The sequence below is a fragment of the Nesoenas mayeri genome (assembly GCF_963082525.1).
Source record: "Nesoenas mayeri genome assembly, chromosome: 8".
Lineage (NCBI taxonomy): Eukaryota > Metazoa > Chordata > Aves > Columbiformes > Columbidae > Nesoenas > Nesoenas mayeri.
The window spans coordinates 27,323,533-27,342,505 of record NC_137554.1 but is presented as its reverse complement, the minus strand read 5'-3'; the positions used below and the strand labels follow the sequence as shown (position 1 = coordinate 27,342,505).

Genomic DNA, 18,973 nt, shown 5'->3' with positions numbered 1-18,973 from the left:
TCAAGTCAGCACAGTCCAACAAGTACTATGCACTAGATGTCCCATCTTAGCTACTATTTTCTCTACCCAAGAAGAAAGAAGGAATGAGTTTTTAAGCAATTAATACTGACCCACAGCCAAATGCTGTCTGCTGTGTCTGAACTTGACCAGGAGCTGCTACAAACACTGCAAAAGAGATATAGAGGTATCCCACCCAAACACTGCTTTTTGCAGGGCCTTCTGGCTCCCAAACTTGCTGAGATTCAACCACCTCCAAAACAGGTGACCATAGAAAATTAAGTTGGAAGGAGCTTTGAAAGAGTTGTTCTGTTTGTCTTCTCCCAGGGTTTTCTTGGGTACCTTCTTCAACCTAGGACTGACACACCTTCTTCAATATCCCAAAGGAATCAGCACCAGTTCAGCTGGAAAAGACGACCTGAGAAACCTGCGTGTCCAGGGTTGTGTGTACATCGCACTGCCACTATGTGTGGCTTGGCCTTCACTGGAACAAGGCTGGTAACAAATCTGGGGATGTGTTTATCTTCCTTGTATTAAACAAAGCAGAATCATATTTCACCAAACACACCCTGTTCCTAACCTCACAGGAAAGCTCTTCTGTTTACATGCTTTAACAGCTGTAAGTCAATTTATGTAATCCTGCTAGATGCTTCCGTATTATTGTATTAGGCTAATAGTCGCTAAAGAGACAGCATCTCCTTCACACAATACCCAGATGCTAGGGAAAATTATATACTCACACTGGCAGATTTTGTGAATCTGACTGTCCTTGAGGACAAATAAATAGGAAAATAAATAGTAAAAACAGTTAAGCAACTGTAAATATTACATTGTCCTTGCACTTCAGGAATGAATGCAGAGCAAACAAGTTTTTTTCATGTGCAAGTGAAGATCAATTACTGAATTTACTAAATCACCTCCAGGTTTGTTTTTGTTTGGTTTAACATCAGTTTTTCTTCTGACTAGGTAGTTATGGCTACTTGGTTTTATTTTTGCTTATCATGGTATGGTACTATCATGTTTTTACAGATAATAGTATTAACTAATCGGTCCGTGTAGAAGGATATATTTATGACTCTAACGTAAGGATGCAGTGTAGAGAAATACAGGCCCAGTATGACAGGAGAGACCTTGAGAAGTGGAGACAGAAGATGGGATGGTAATACCATGCACAGGATGGGAAAACGAATGATGGGCACAAGCTCAGCACAGGCTACGAACAGCTCACAATGCACAGGTAAGAAACACAGTGCTGGAGCTGGAAAACGTCGGTTTCAGGGACAACAAAACAGAAAACCAGAGCAAATATTTAACATAAGTAAAACCAACCACACATAGCAAGTTTGAATATAATTTGAAATTGTAGGCCAATGAAGGGCAAGGTATCAAGGTATGTTAGCAAATACATTAAAAGGTCTCAGAGTGAAGAAGAAAAAAACATCGACATCATATTCCTCCTGGCATGAGATTCCAGACACTGGCAGCTCGCAGCACCAGGTGCCGCAGCCCACATCAGCCTGAGGACATGGAGCAGCGAGTGAAGGATGAAGGATGAACCCTCCATGGCTGCTCCACGTCCCAGCGCTGGTGGCTTCAGTCTGGTGCTGGGGGAGCAAGGGGGTGTCACTGTAAGTAGCACACGGAAGGATGAACCTTCCATCATGAGGAAAAAGGAAGAGGGGACAGAAACCATGAAGCATTAATATAACAATTTTAATTCTATTTAATTGTAACTATTATTGAGAGTTATTTAAGACTGTATCAATCAGATCAAAAATCATTGAAAGCGAGAGAAGCACAGAAAGAGACGGAACACCTGCAGATATTTAACTGCAAGTGCACCAGAACATTAACATGTCAAATAGGTAAGTGAAAAGTACCAGGTCTTACTTTCGCAAAACCATTGGTGTCTTTGCATTTGATACAAAGAGGTTTTTTTAACTTCTTTTGAGGTTGAGTTGTGAAAACAACGGCTTTGTGACGAATGCACAAAATGCTGATTAATCAAAAAAGGATCCACTTTTATTGTTAGACAGTCACATTGAGAAGACAAAATGACATGGAGACAGACCACAGAACATCAAGAGCAGGACTGGTCCCCAAGGGAAGGCAGGTCTGAGATCCAGGACATCCCAAACACGGGCTGTGCAACCACCGCACCCTGAAGCAGCAGGGGCAGGAACACGGCAGCAACAGCTCCTACGGACAGTCAGCGGCCACCAGGCCAGAGTCATGGGCCGGGATTCCATGTAGCACTTCTGTCACAGAACTGGGACAGACGCACCTCGGACTCAGCTCCACCAGGAACCAGAGGTGCCAGCTTGAGCTCAGATGGAGCCCTTGGTCAGGGGATGTGGGTGGAAGCTTCAGGTGAGACTGGTCAGGTCAGCGATGACCTATTTATATTCTTGACACCCTGATGCACAGAAATATCAACAGATTCCTAAACAGAAGGATTCACTAGCTCTGACAAAACTACCAAGTTATGGTAAATATACTAATTCTAACTCTGCAACAGTTATGCATCATGCTTCTGGGCAATGTCTCTTATTTCAGAGCGCAGAGCCCAGGGAAATAAACATTAAAGGCTTTAAAAATTCCATACCCATATGTAAAGCCTTGCTTCGATAACACAGGGGGGTCTCACTAAAAGCAGTGGGTCTGAGATTTATCTCCTCCTGCGTGACAACTCCATTACACATCCACACTTGCCTGGAGTTTGTGTCATGTAGAAACAGCTCCAATCCATCTGACAGAGAACTGTGGAGTTAATTTCATTACCTCACTGTTCAATTGTACAGTAGCAGAGAGAATATCCCCTCAACTGCGTACTAATATCCTGCTTGTTAAAAGATATAACAAAGTTTATGTAGTCATAAAGAAGCCTAGCTTATTAAAATATTTCTTTCTGGGTGACCGTCATACCACTCAGCAATAAATAATCAACTAATAACAGTTAAGTCAATCTCCTTACTCAAAGGTGTCCTGATTGTGTCACCCTTGTCCACAGCTGAGCAACACTTGACTCCCAAGAACAGCTCAGCTTCAGTTAAATACACTGGAAGAAGTACAGTACTCGAGCTCTAGAGGATGACCAGTCAGAGCTTGGATGCTTTCACATACTCTAGAATCTTAATTGGACTGGAAACTGTAGTAATTAATTTGGCTCAAGAAATACAAAGTACTAGATCACTAGATGAGCAATTTATATTGACTAAATCCTACTGGTTTTATTGCCTGTACACTTACTGACCTGTTTCAGGCATGCAGCACTTGTCATGTTTTAAGAAGATACACTGAACTCAACTAAGCTACTTGTATTAATAAAATAAGGACTTATTGTTGTATCAAAGGATACATCTGTAAATTTAACAGAGCTATTGTTTGCATCTCCTTAATAATCTCTTGAAGGCCTCTTGTGAAAACAGGATACGCCTAGCTCTGTAAATCTGAGTCATCCCATAAAAGTCTCCATGACAATCCAAATGAGGGAATGAAGTTTAAACTGTTTTTGAGATCAGCACAACGTAGGAATCCCATGAAGGTATCACTGCCACTGAAGTACCAAGGTACAGATGCTTCCAAAATACCACAATGCATAAAAAACTAAGAATGCCCTGTTATCTTTGTAATAATGGTTTTACCATAATACACAATAAACCACACTGCTGTTCAGAAAGTCTCTATTCTATGGGGTAAATTCAACATTTTAAAATACCATTTATAGAGACAGCCACCACAGTCCAATAGAAATAGTATATGTATTTAATAGTGTCTAGATACATATCTATATCATATCCTATTGCAGCCAATAATGTGCATTTGAAGTCTTCAAAGTACAGATTATGAAAACATGTATTTAAAGAGTCCTGAAATGCATATTTACATAATTTACTGTAATTTATCTAGAAAGCTATTGCAAACCTTTGTGTTCACTCTCACACAGTTCTATAGGGATCTTTATTTTTTTTCCCCCTAATATTGTCCTGTTTATTATTATCCTCTAATCAGTCCTGTTCTTCCTTAAGTTTTGGGGCACAACTTTGTACTGACTTCTTTAGAGACAAATTTGAGTTAAAATCTTGTCATGACAAAAAGGTAAAATGAAACCAATTTGTACTGCATTTCTAATTCTTTCTTGATACCATACTGATTGCTCAGTGAATTATGATATATTCTTTGTCTTATCTATTCCAAGAAAACAAACTCATTATAAGAACATTCAACATGACCATGAACTTCTTGACGAGTAACAAACACGTCACACAGCTCAGAGGATGCAGGCACATCACCACATTAGGCACCTGATGTAGAGCCCAGTTTTACTCTGGGAAGGAATGTTCATGATCCTCTGAGACATTAGAAATCTAGCTCACATACACCAAGTGTGACAGTCTTACCTGTGTCCCCCACTGCATTCACTTTATGAAGTCGAGAAAGAAACAGCAGCCTCATAAATGGCCTAAAACCACTTTGTCACTTTCACCTCAAAGTACACACTGGTATGTAGGTGTTTTTCAACAAATAAGTATTGTGTTTATTAGGCCTACTTTTCAATAAATCTACAATGCAACTGCATAAAACTTCTGTGTGTTTTGTTTATACCTTCCAATAACTTAAGATTCCATCATCAACTTCCATTAAATCTGCTACAAAAGTGGGTGTGTGTTAAGATAATTCTACATCTTGTGAAAAATTGGCAAGAGATCAAGAAAGATGACCCTATACATGCCCTGAAGCATGACAGGTTAAGCAAACACTGTATTAGACTGTGGAGAATCAAAGATGGGGTAGGGGAATTTACTGCCTAAATGTCCCCCAAAACTTGATTGACTTAGACAACAAAGTCCCACTGTCTGTGACACTGATGAAGATACTAAATAGTGTTAGTCTCAATACAGACACCACTTGTTACTGGTTTCCAATCAGGTATTGAGCCGTTGGCTGTAACTCTAGAGACAAGGTTGTGGAGGACATGACCAAAGGACCAGGCAACAGATGAAGCAGCGCACTAAGAAAGTTCTCGCTCAGAGACCTGTCTGCAGTAACAAACAACGGGAAGCACACTACAAAGTGCTGCTTTTAAAATACTCTGTTCTTCTCCCCAGACCCCTAAATTTATTCCACAGTTAAATGTTTCATCAAAAACTATGATGTTAGCAGAACCAGTCATTGCTGAAGCTCCATACTCAGGTTGAGTAGATGTGCCCAAAGAGTAAATGCTTTATCCCACCTAAAACACGCACTGCAAAGCCTAGATAAAGTGGACCAAGTTTGTGTCAGAGGAAGAAAGGTTTGAGCCATCTGAGTTTCACCTACTTCTAACACTTCTGAGCATATTCACATGTGAATAAAGTGTTAAATCAAGTTTCAGTTTTCATATAAATGACCCTTGAACCTCAGAAGGTGAAACAAATTACAAAAACATGATACACAAGGATTTACCAGCAGGAGGTCAGGAGACTTTATCTGCAGCAGCATCATAGCCAGCATCTTCCATGACATATGACACTGCTATGGCTAAAGAGTCATTTTATTTAGGCCAAGCGTGTCCTTCCTGCATGGTACATGTGTCACTGGATGGAATTCAGAAAGGGAAAAGCAGGCATGCTACAAGAAATAATATATCTTAACAGAAAGTTTCATAGATCATCAAAAGCTCTTCCACGGGAAATACAAGAACCTCCCCACTTGGGAAAATAAACAATCATTTTTAGTAACGAAATTGACATGATCACATCAGTAACTAGGAAACTCAACCACAGACTCAAGTTTTGGTTGCACCCACTACTGGCAAAAGAAATCATAGGAAAGTAGCTCTTCCTAGAGAGAATCTAAACATGCAGATATAAAAAAAAGTCAGCTAGCTAAATTTGAGTTGAAAGTAATAAAACTTGGTACTTCATATACTTACTCTTACTAATGTTTCTTAAAACAGTGATAAAAGCTTTCTTTAAAGGCAATGTCATCATCCATTAGGACTTCAGTGATTTGTAAGCCAACAATTGAACCACAGTTCACCCCTATAGGAAAGTGCTTATGGTACCATCACTGTTAAGAGCCTGATTCTACAATGAGGTCAAAAAGAATTTCACCATTGATTTCCACAGCCACATGACAGCCCTTAACATTGCAGTTACATGAAAGGAAATACTACTTTGGCTAAAAAAAAAAACCCAAACAACCCACAACCTCAAAAATCAGCTATAATGAGAAAGGGAAATAATGAGTAATTTGCCTCCTTAGCTTCAGTCGCAACCTTCCTGTTGGGAAAGAACTGTGGTTTTTCTTATTTGGAAGTCCCCTGCTAGAGGGAGAAGCCTCAATAAAATCAATGTCATTGCTCTTGACAAAATCTCCATATTTAGCCCATTTTGAGGAAAAAAAATGACGAAATTCCTGGAGCCACCTTACAGCTGTTCCAGTGAAGACTAAACTTAAGAAACCACTAAGAAGCTTGTTTCTGAAGATGAATTTACGATCCTTCTCACACATGCAGACAGGTAACACAGCTAAAACTGGGAGAGCTTAAGAACAGGCCTCAAAATGTCTATGGAAGTAAACACACTGATGACATGAAACAGCTAAAATAACAAAACCTGTAGTCAGAATAATTCTTCCAAGCAAGTTGACTACAAACACACCACCCTCCTTCCTGAAGTTGAATAACTAAAGGATCCCTCTCTCTTACCGGAGTAACATGCTTTGAAAAAATAACTTTAAAAAATGTTTGTATTATGACAATAAAACACTCTGTACTTCGTGTCACAACTTTCTTACCAGAGTGTTTTTGCTTACAAATGGCAAGTGAGGAAACATACACAGCACTTACTGAGCTGTATTCAAAAGGTATTTTCCCTTCCTGAACACTGTACTCCCATTCTTCTTTCAGAAGAACATTTCCATGCCTGTCTTTTCCACCACCAGCGCTGAGTATCTATGGTCCCAGCCCCATTCCCTCTGCAGTGGCCTGCAAGACCACTTTGAATTCCACAGGAGTAGGAACAGGTTCTCTCAGAAGTTAAATAACTACAGACTCGCCTATTTAGATTTCACCTGTGAAGCACCAATTTCTTTCTGGCTTGTTTTCCCTCCCTAAAGGCTTTTTTCTTTTTCGGGAGGAAGTCAAGCTGCGATTTTTCCTTTAGCCAGATCAAGGCTCAGACCACAGAGGTGAATTATAAAACGGTTTTCCGAGCCATAAACATGTCACACAGCACGCCCGCGATGTCGAGGCAAAGGCTGCTTCCCAAGCCGGTCCTGGCCATTCGCGTAACTCAGCCAATTACAGGCAGCCTCCGGGACCGACAGAAAAGCAGCCTTGTTTCCAAGGGGGTTGCTCGTTCTGCAGATTTGTTTTGCATGGAAATCTCGCGCACACTGAAGAGGAAATCGGTTTTGTAGCGACACCTTCAAACAGGCTAAGAAGCTTTGCAAACCCCGTGTCCTCTGTCGCAAATACATGAGCTTCCGAGGAGCAATTAAAGCAGAGCTGGAGCACCCAGATGAAGTTCTGCCCCCGGTGACCTTCCCGCTCAGCGCGGAACCGGTTGCGCCCGCGGAGCCGCCGCTCACTGCGCCCCAAGGTCGGCACCCCCGGCCCGCGGGTGCGCAGCCCCCGCCCCGCACAACGGCCGCCGCGGCCTGGCCTGCCCGGCCCTCCCGCCGCCGCGCACCTGCCGCCGGCCTGCTCGCCCGCCCGGCCCCTCCGCAGCCCCTACACCGCGGCCGCAACGCACCTGCTGCCGGAGAGCGGGGAGCCGAGGGGGTTCTCGCCCTGCCCGCCCCCATCTCGCCTCTGCGCACAGCGGCTCCCAGCCCGGCCGTCCCGCCTCCTCGGGCCGGGCGAGCCGCAGCGCGGGCAGAGCAGCGCCCGAGCCCGGGGATCCTCCGCTCGGGGCCCTACGCCCACCCCGGCCCCGCCGAGACAAACAAACTCTGGCTGCCGCTGCACGCTGGGTCCGCAATGTAAACAGGCCGGAGGGCGGCACAGGGCCGGCTGCCTCCGCCCGCCAGCACCGGGCCCGCCCCGCCTTGCCCCCGCGCCGGGCGCTCACCGTAGAGAGACGCGGAGGCTTCTCCCTTCCTCGCCATGGTCTCCCGGTGCCCCCCGCACCGGCGCAGCCCGAGCCCGGCGCCTCCGCCCGCCGCTCAGCGCGCTCTTTGTTGCCGTGCAGGCATGAGAGGCGGCAGCGCCCGGGCAGCCTCCCCTCCGAACAGCGCCCGCGCCCCGCGCTGACCCTCCCGTCCCGCCGGCTCCGCGGCCGACGCCTGCGCCGAGCCCGCGGGGGCGGTGCCCGAGCCGCGCGGGGGGGCCGCGGGCAGGGGGCGCAGAGCGGGCGGACGGGCCGCGGCTGCCCCGCACCGCCTTTCGCTGCTCCGCACCCCCTCCGCTGCCCCGCACCCCCTCCGCTGCCCCGCACCCCCTCCGCTGCCCTCGGCGGGACGCAACGCGCTAACTTCGCCTGGTCTCGGCTCCCGGTGACAACTTCGGTGGCCGGTAGCAGCGCCGGCCGTACCCGGTGCGGTCCGCAGCGGGGGGATCTCCATCCATCCCTCGCCGCCAGCGCTGCCCGTTCCCCCCGAAACGCGGCTGCCGCAGCCGCACGGGCCCGGGGGTTTCGTGGCGCTGCCGGGAAGCGCGTCCCGCTCCGGGCCCGAGCCCGCAGGTGCCGCCGCGGCAGAGCAGCCGGTCGGAGCAGCTCCCGCCCCGCGGAGCTGTCCGGGCCCCCGTGCTGAGCCTCCCCAGAGCCGCCTCCCTCCGCAAGCACAGGTGTGAGCTCACGGGGCTGCCGAGAGCCGGAGGGACCCGCACTGCTCACAGAGAGCGGGGCCGTTTGTCGCCTCCCGACCGGGGGGAGTTGTAACGCTTTCGTTTTGGTTCTGGGTGGTGGCATTTTCATGATTCAGTCAAAAAACAGGTCCAGTCCTGACAAATTTGGGTTGCTGGGCATAAACATTCCTTCAGTTGTCATCTACTTCCCTTTGTTTTACCTGAATGGGACAATGGCCACTTCAAGAGCAATTTGATTGCTGAGATTCTTTGTTAGTTTTGACAGCCCAAATCATCACTACAGCAAAAGGAGCTATATTCAGATATCACATTGCTGTTTATCTATTACTCTGTTGTTAGGGAAACATCACAAAGTCCAACACACAGAACATTTTATACTGAAACACATTTTGAAATACCCTATGTAATTCTTGACAGACATGCACCTGTAGGCCACCATTTACATTTTTACACATGAGCGATTGAGGAAAAGCTACTTTCCAAGGCTTGCAAATAAAGGTATCCTTTCAAAAGTTGGCTTAAGACTCTCAAAGGCATATGATGAGTAAATTAATATGCATAGCTCATGAAGTTGTTATCATGCTTGTATTGAAATATAACCCAATCATACATGTGCTAGAGGCAATGTGAGTATGAGCCTCCTCTGCAGTCAGTGCATCATCAGGTCTTGTAGAACTAGCTGCCTTGGCTCGTTTTAAGAAAACTAAATCAGGCATCTCTAACACCTTGACCATCCTCCCAGAGGTCTCAGTTCAGGACAATTACTGAATTTCACAGATGCAGTTTTGTCTGCTAGTAGTGGAAGTAGTGGGGGGAGTTCTTTCCCCCTCTGCATTAAATCGTGAGGATTTATTTGTTCCTCCAATTTTTAAAATGAGTAGTTGCTTCCTCTAGTTACCTCATTTCACCAGATTACTACCCAGGTAGAAGTTTATGCATTCTGTGTGCCACTGGTGGGCTGCAGAGCCCAAAGTTCTTTCTCAGACCCAGCCCCGCTGTCCTCCTGAGCCTCCCTCTGGTTCAGCTGCACAAGGCGCCCCTCTGTGTCCCAGCAAACAGATCCCACGGGTGAACACCTGCTGTGGAAAAGGGGTGACATGTTTTGCCATCTATGAAGAACTCCTTATTTCATCCAGTGTTGATGACTAGAAGAACAATTCAGACAATCCCACCTACAGAAAGAATAATTTCTTATGTCAGAGGTGGAGTCAAATGTGAGGAAAGCTGTGCAGGACAGCTCTGTAGGCAGCCGGGCATGGGTCAGTGTCTTTGGCTCACTCTGGTACAGCACAGCAACCTGAAGGTACCAGCCATGACAGGACCTGCTGGTCAGAACTGAGATACAATTCTCAGGAAAACTCAGGACTATCCTACAGCTCAGGGTCACTTTGCTTCCTCTGTGCAGAGAGTGTATCTATATAGAGTCTACTTTGGAGAATGGACATTGAAATCTCAACAAACTACACAAGAAAAACTATAGGTAATGGAGTTTGTATAGCCAGATCTACAAATAAATATATAAAATATATTCTATATGTATAATATGTTATATATAGTTTATAAGATATACAACATGCACAATATATTATTTTGTGTCTATATATATTATTGTAAATATAATATAATATAATATAATATAATATAATATAATATAATATAATATAATATAATATAATATAATATAATATTTATAATATTCTGTATTTAACACGTTAAATTTAGCATATGTGCTATATATAATACAACATATAGTGTACATTATATATAAGAAAATATATATTTAGGGCTGTTGTGAACAACCAGAAATGAGCTTTTACTTACACAACACTTCCAATTTCTGGCAAAAAAACCAAACCAAAACAAACTACCTAACATGTACTCCAGCAAAGCTTTTTCTTTCTTTTCATCACAGTGCATAGATCAATATTAAATTAAGATTCTTACGATTATTTTGAAAATAAAATAATTTTTCATATTTAGATATTAGTGTAGAACCCTCCAGGAGAAGTAACTTTAGACTTGCTTCTAGCTATTTGAACCAAGGAATAACTGAATAACCTAAAAATACACTAAAAAAAAAAAAAAAATAGAGAGAGAGAAAGAGAGAAAACTTGCCAAAAAATAATTTAAAAGGTCAGAATAGAGCTAAAAACTACAGGAGTTTGAGTTTTTCAGGTACACAGAAGGCTCTGTAAGGACACCACTTTCAGACACAGCAGATCATCTTTATATATTCCTGTTTCACAGAAAGGCCTGAGAAATGGCAAAAGGAAGGCAGCACATTGAGAGAGAGTGAAAAGGGCAGTTGCTATAAACAAGGAGGAATCTTTAAATAAGTTAAAGTTGTGTTCCAATGAGTAAATTATAAAGGATCATAAAATTCAGCAGGTTAAATGTGAAAGCACAGTAAGCAGTAAGGCAGGCAAGTGTTTGAGCATTAATTTGCAAAAAAGTGTGGACACTAAGAATAATCCTTATTCATAGAATCATAGAATCATTTTGGTTGGAAAAGACCTCTAAAATCATCAAGTCCAACCATTAACCCAACACTGTCAAATCCACCTCTAACCCATGTCCCTGAGAACCTCATCTCTTGTCTGTTAAACCCCTCCAGGGATGGTGACTCCACCACTGCCCTGGGCAGCCTGTTCCAATGCCCGACAGCCCTTTGGGGAAGAAATTGTTCCCAAGATCCAATCTCAACCTGCCCTGGTGCAACTTGAGGCCGTTTCCTCTTGTCCTGGTGCTTGTTCCTTGGGAGCAGAGCCTGACCCCTCCATGCTCCAAGCTCCTTTCAGGCAGTTCAGAGATCAGAAGGTCTCCCCTCAGCTCCTGTTCTCCTGAACCCCCCAGGTCCCTCAGCCACTCCCATCACACTTGTGCTCCAGCCCCTCACCAGCTCTGTTCCCTTCTCTCAACTCGCTTCAGCACTTCGAAGGCTTTCTTGGTGTGAGAGGCCCAAAACTGCCCCCAGGATTCGAGGTTTGGCCTCCCCAGTGCCCAGCACAGGGGACGGTCACTGCCCTGGGCCTGCTGGCCACACCAGTGCTGGTACCAGCCAGGATGCTGGTGACCTCTTGGCCACCTGGGCACATACTGGTTCATATTCAGCTGTCAGCCAGCACCCCCAGGTCTTTTTCTGCTGGGCAGCTTTCCAGCTTTTCCAGCCTTTTCAAAATGCCAAGACCAGGAAGAGAATATGCAGGGCCAATACAGGATTTTCCTTAAGCTTCCTATGCATATATAGATTTGAAGGTGATCAACATTTGGGAAACTTTTGAAAATACTTCTGATAAAAATTGAGAAAACTGCAGACTGATAGACCTCACATTTGCACATTGCACATAGTGGAAATTACAATAATACAGACAGATTTGGAATATATGTTATGTTGGGAAGTATGATTTTGGTAAAGTCAGGGCTCACAGAACTACTGGAGACCTCCTAAGGATTCAGCAGGCTTGAAGATGAGGGAATATAGCTGACCTTCATGTTACTTGGATTTCTGAAAACATTCCACTAGGTTCCTCATCAAAAAGTCTTAAATAAATTTAGCCAGCACAGAAGGAAAAGAAAAAGTCTATTTATGGCTAAAGCATGTTCACTGATGTTAGGAGTGGCTGTTGCCTCTTGCAGCTCCATCTCTGGACCCCTCCTGCCCATCCACTGAGGCACCCAGTGCCTGGGGACCCAGCAGAGATGTGTCTGCCACCTTCCCATGTGCAGGTTCAGCCAGTAGCAAAGCTGAGCGGGTGTCCTAAAGACACACACACAAACACAGACCTGACCAGTCACACGTACTGCCACCGAGGAGGTGCTGCCTTCAGCAGTACCTGCACACAGCACCCACATTAAGCACACACACACCTGAGACTCTTTTACACAACTGCTCCATTTTATACCCCATTCTGCCTATTCCTCCTTTGTTCCCCCAGACACCCTTGCCCTGCACATTCCTTCATAGTATGCACAGCTACACGGATCCCTTCCCAACATTCTGGACCCCAGGTTTGCACTCTTATCAGTTACGAAGTCCCAGTTTGCCTGCAGCTTGTTGAGAGCCAGCTTGTTTCTTGTCTTTGTTGCTGTTATATTTGCTTGTCAAGTTTGTGTCTCCATGTTTTTTGTTTATGGCTTCTCACTTTTTCTTGGTATCCCATCTGACAAGACCTTTGACCAGATAATCTTACTGAAATAAACATTCCTTCATCAATGAGTGTGACAGATCAAGTTTGTGTCTCACTGCTGCCTCTCTTACCATTTGTCAGACAGGTCTGTGTCCCTTTATGTTCTTGTTTATGAATTCCTCCACTTCTTGTTCTCCCTTTTTGCATTGAAAAGGTTCTTGACTGGATACCCTTAAAGGACCAGACACTTTCCTTCCACATGCCCTTACAAAAATATTTAAAAAAAAAAATTTCTAAACAAAATATTGTTATAGTGGTGTGGTCACCCATGGAACCTCAAAGACTTATGTGTTGGGACTCTTGCCACTCTAGGTACCCATCAAGGATTTGAAAAAGGAGAGGAACACTGAAATGGAAAATAGTGCTGCTGATAGCAAGTTATTTATGGGACTGAAAGAATTTCAGATATGCTCATGGTAGATAAATGTAAAATCATACAGACAAGAGTAGCAGACCAATAGCTATATACAAAGATGAACTTTGAGTTGATCATTACATCCCAGGAATCATATTTTGTTATCACAGATAATATATGAAAATTTTAATTTTAGTGTTCAGAGGGAGACAAAACAGGCTACCAGCAATTATAAGGAAAAGAGAACAGAACTTATACTCTCATCTTTATACAAGAGCGTGAGCCGCTTTATGATTCTGACTCTTGCCACAACACCAAGACATGGTACAAAGTATCCAAAGAGGAACATACAGCTTGGAAAAAAAAAGCAAGTGGACATCAAGACATCTTTCTCTAAAATCACTGACACACAGAGGATAACTAGGACTGATAGTTCACTGCCTCTTCCAATTCAGGCAGTAGGGACAATAAATGAAGTTAGTAGATACCAGGTTGAAAACAAGTAAACGGAAGTGATGCTTCATAGCGTAAGAAACTAAGTTGTGGTTCCCAACACATTCAAAAATAAACTGGTCAAGTTAGTCAAAGAGACATCCATGAAGCATTATTTAATACAAAGCCACCAGCCACCACCTCCATCCAGCTCAGGAAACTTCTAAATTAGAAAAAAAAAAAAAAAAAGGAAAAGAAAAAAACCCACTACATTATTAGTAAATGTCTGTTGTTGAACCATTCTGTCGCTTTCTTCATTGCAACTGCCATAAGCAGGACACCACGGTAGATGGACCCTTGAGCTGACCTCGTACAAGACTTGTTACTTCTATGGCAAAATGAGGTTTAGCTGCCAGTGCTGCAAAGGGCTTGGTTGGCTGCCACATGAATGTTGGATGAAAATCTCAAACTTCACCTTCTTGTGCCCATATTCTCACTCCCATCATTCTTCATCCAGGATCTCCAACAAAAGATTTCTCCCTTTCTTTACTTTTCCGCTGCACATGCCTCAATGGGGCAATAATCTCAGTCATTCTGAACTCTGCCTTATGCAATCCAACAAAAGCAACAGCTGTAATCATTACTGAACTCTGTCATCAGTATGGGGGCACAAGTTCTGTCAGCTGTTATGGAAACTGAACTCTTGTAGTTTAAGGCAGAATTTGTGTTTTGTGATTTGCTGCACTAGATCAAAAATAACTCACAGGTTTTACTGTAAAATTGATGTCTACATTGCATCTTACATCAATACCCATTCACATGGTTACTTTCTTGTACTCATGGTTACTTTCTTGTACTCTGTCAAATGTCAGCATTGGTATGGCCTTGCATAGCACAGCTGATACAATAGAAATGTTAATGGCACCCGGCCTGCAAAGGACTTTCTGCAGCGGCCTCTACTGGCACATTCTGTTGTGTGCCCTCACAAAACCTCTTCGCTCAGCCCGCCGTTTGCCATCCCCCTGTCCCTGGTTCCGACCTCCCGGGGTGTCCCCGCGGTGTCCACGGCTCCTTGAGGGACGGGTGCGGGTCTCCACGGGGCGGGCAGCGGGGTGGCAGCACCCACCGGCAGCACGGAACGGGAAAACAAGCATCCCCCCTGGCAGGGAACCGGGTGTCAACACCAGCGCTGCGACTCGCGTTCTCGTCCCCGTGCGGAGAGCAGCTCTCTCCAGTCTGTGTCTGTCCCACACCCGCCCCCGCCAACCCCGGGGCAGCCAGAGACGGTGCGGCGGACACGGCGAGTGGGGGCCGGGGGCTGCGGGGACCGGGAGCTGCAGATCCCGCAGCCCCGAAACTTTAAACCTCTCGGCGAGTTCAGCTGCCTTTCCTTTGAGAGTTCGGACACACCTTTACCCCGTCTTCCCCGCACGCTTACTGGGGACCTGAGGAGCTCAGTCCAGCTCCGGCACAGTGCGGGGCCGCTGGGCACGACCGATGGCTCTGCTCGGGATGGCCCGGCTCGGCATCCCCCGGGGCATCCCCTGGGCTGGCCGGGCAGGGAGAACGGGGCTGCTCTCGGCTCAGTTGCTCTCCCCGCCGGTGCGAGCAGCCCTGGGCCGGCACACGGCTCAGCCGCAGACAACTCGGCCTCGGGAGACCGGCACTCCCTGACCGCGGCCGCATCCCGGGCCAACCCCCACCTGCCCTGGGACGACCCGCCCTGCACGCCCCGACGGCTCACCTGCGGCACCGGCCCCGGAGAAGTCCCTGCCCGACTCCGCCTCCGGGGGCTTCCCAGGCCCGGGCCCGCCCCGGCGGGACAGCGGCGGGGGACCGGCGACCCTCGACGGGGCGGGACGCGCCTCTCCCGCTGCTGCACCCCGGTAGAACTGCTCGTCTGCCGCCAGCCTGAGAAGAGGGACGAGAACCGAGCCCCGGCCCAGGCTCTTCCGAGACCGCGGGAACATGGTCCTGTGGAGGGGAAAGGACGCTCTACCTTACCCTGGGCTGATTTTCCCTTTTATTATTGTAAATTCACTGTTCTCTCTCTTTTTTCCCCCTACCTTTTAAAAATGTATGATCAGACGCAAATTTGGCAAACAAAGTCTGCGTGTTTTTTGTTCTGTAAAGCACCACTGTAAAGCACAGGTCTGACCATGGCAATAAACAACATCACTAATAGTAAAGTACTGTGTACGTTAAAACACAATATCATTGTTTTAATTTAGGTGATCATGTACAGCCCTGTAGAATCTGTTATCATGTACCCACATGCTGGAAGATACATTTGTAATATAAAATATAAAAGTTACTTTAAGGGAATTTTTGGAGCATAGAGGACGTTTACTAGGTGTCTCATGTGTACATAGTTATTTTAATTCAATCTGGATTTTTCTTTTTTAGCTGCATTGGTATCTCCTGTTAACACACATGGTCTGTTGGAACTGACTGCAGCTATTAGCTATATTGTCCTCCTTCAAAAAATGTCAGGCTTACTAGCAAAACTGCTTTCTTGCTTCCTTTTAAATGTGTTTTCAGGCTGATGTGTTTTATATCTCATATGGTTTCCTTGCCATTCATATTACATTTAAATCTAATGCTGGCTGCATGCCCTAGAAACTTTAATCTACATCCAGATGAATTCAAAACCCAGCATGAGTTTTCTCTTGTGTACAAGCAGCCTGATCTCCAGTCTTTTCTAGGGACCCCACTTCTTTTACAAGGTTTGCTTTCTGGTTACCCAAGGGGAACGTCACCCTGCAAGTCTCACCTGCTGGCCCAAGGGTGCAGATGTGTGCCCATGTCACCACAGGGCAGCATGCAGCGCGGCTCCTCATTTTCAGTCACAGGGGTGGCTGTGGAAGCCCCTCACTCTGAGCACCATGCCCTGGGAGCTCCTCAGGACACCGGTGCCCACTGCTCTGGGAGGGGTGATGTGGCCACCGCACCATCCACTCCAGAGCATCAGGGAGAATTGTGCTGCGGGCACCCTGAGGCAGAACAGCGGGGCAGTCAGCAGTGCTGCGGTCTGGCTGAGATCTCTGCTGAAGAAGGGAGCAATGACATAACTGACTTGAAATGAAGCAGACCTGGTCATAAACATGGAATGAAACTTCCTGCTGTTGTCTTGGCCGGTGTTTGGTGTGTACCACCTGTGATGTCTTTGCAGTTTGAATTTGCAGATGTACATTGCTGTTGGTGCATTTTCTTCCAAGAACAGACGTGTTACTTTGCAAATCCACACATCTGCAGATGGCCTGGGGAGGGCAAGGAAAGGATTGTTTTGTACAGAGCTTCATAATGCAGTTTCTGGTTGCCATCATTTTCAACACATCTGACCAACTCAATTTCCTGTCTTGAATCAGCTTTCATTAAGTCCCAAGTTCTCATTTTTGTTGGTTTGGCTGGGTTCTGGGGGTGATCTATATTAATTTTGGAGTATGAAAGCCCAAGCTTGGAAAAAAATCAAAGTAGTCTCAGGAGAAGGTTGTGTACTTAATTTGCTCCAAATCATAATGTCAAAAGTGGGGGGTTTATTTGTAGTTTGATTTTACTTTACTAGTTTGGAGGGGTTTTTCTGTTTATGCAGCTCCAGATTCTTACAGAAATATTAAGTACTTAAATAGCATCACCATATTGGTATGACAAAGCTCACTAGAGGGTTATTTTGTGGGAACGATAACAATAGCCTTAAACAGTTTAACAAATCAGAGTATAATACTCAGCTGTAGTGGTTCTGGGTTAGTGGAGCTTAAAAACCTAGATGTTATGTCTCTGGGGTTAATATTAGTCTTGGTGACCAGCAGTGGCAACTCTTTCTGAACTGATGTTACGACAAGAGACTTGTAACTGTGTGTTTCAACATACCCTGTGAAGTGTCTTGGCATTTTAGTCCACTACCCAGATGCCTGAACAAATTCCTGCAGAGACAGCAAAGGTCGAAATGTATATTGAAATGTAACATTTATACAAATTAACTATGCACCACATACATACAAGGGTTTTTTGTCTTAACATTTTATTTTGTGCAAGTGCCTGTATCCATGTTATCGGAACGCTGGTATTTCTGCTGCTGTTTTCTGAGAATAGTGAAAAACATGGCTGTTAGTTGTTCCCACTCTCAGCAAATTGTGGCTTACATCCTATTTAAATAATATTTTTGTTATTAGCTTTCTCGGATGACCTGTTAACTCACATTAAAAAAAAAATAAAACATCAATATTTTTTAAATTATTATTTATTTAAATGGAGTAGCCATCTTTTGAAGGCAATGGCTTAATTTTAAAATAGAAAAAATGTGTACCTTTTTATACACTGGTGTAACTGTTGCTTGTTCTAGATTTCCCATATTTCAGTAATAAACTTTGTAGGAGGTCTGGAGCGGGAGAGAGCTGTGTCCCAGGAGTGCACTTGGGAAATAACACTGGTGCAGTTTGTGATGGCAGCTGTCAAATGATATAATTTGGGGGTGGGGGTGTGATTGGTTTGTGTTGAGATGTGAGAAGGCTTAAAAAACCAACCAACCACAAAAACACCCCCAAAAACCCAACCAACACCCAAAAAAAACCCAAAGCCACCAGCAGTGTCCACACAGGGGAGCTGATACAGTCATGTATGTGCCCAACAGGGAAAACCTCTTTGTGAAAGGAGTGGGATGAAGTCCAGGGAGAGATGTGTAAACATAGGAATGTGCAATTTTAGGTAGAAAATGCAGTTATGAGGTCTTTTCCCAGCACTACCGCTGACTTGCTGTGTGCTTATGTGTGTGTGGAAAACCCAAAATGAGGAGTAGAAAAAAGAAGCACTAGGAGACAAATGATGGAGAGAGAGCCAGACTTTGGTTACTCCACCTGTGCTGCTAATCCTGGTAACGATTAAATACTGCGAAGCTCACGTCTTACATCACACTTCAGTCAACTATTTCAACCAAAAGAGTGAATGCTTGCTTCATTGTTCTTTCTTTTAGCCTCAGGGCTTAACAGCTATAGGTAACACATGAAATGACTACACTTCAAAGCACAAACCACAGAGAAAAGAAACTGCACACACATCCACACACACATATATAAAATTATGATGTTTTTAAAGCATTTATACAAAGCATACATGGAAGAACTAAGAATGACTCAGTAAGTCTTTTGCTTTAGCTTCAGTTTGTACTGCATATCAGTCTACAGTAATTCTTTTCCCCACAGGAGAGAAAAA

The 18,973-nt window shown here is 45.0% G+C and overlaps 1 protein-coding gene across 1 annotated transcript in view; it reads right to left on the bottom strand.

The window, feature by feature from the left end:
* The window catches only part of SLC44A5 (solute carrier family 44 member 5), a gene marked incomplete at both ends in the record, with an annotated part of 75,311 nt that extends 67,220 nt beyond the window's left edge, over window positions 1-8,091 (bottom strand). Inside the window, one exon of the mRNA XM_080348800.1 lies at window positions 8,055-8,091. Coding sequence (XP_080204926.1) covers window positions 8,055-8,091 — 37 coding nt within the window. The remainder of the gene's footprint in view (window positions 1-8,054) is intronic.
* Between the last annotated feature and the right edge of the window lie 10,882 nt (window positions 8,092-18,973).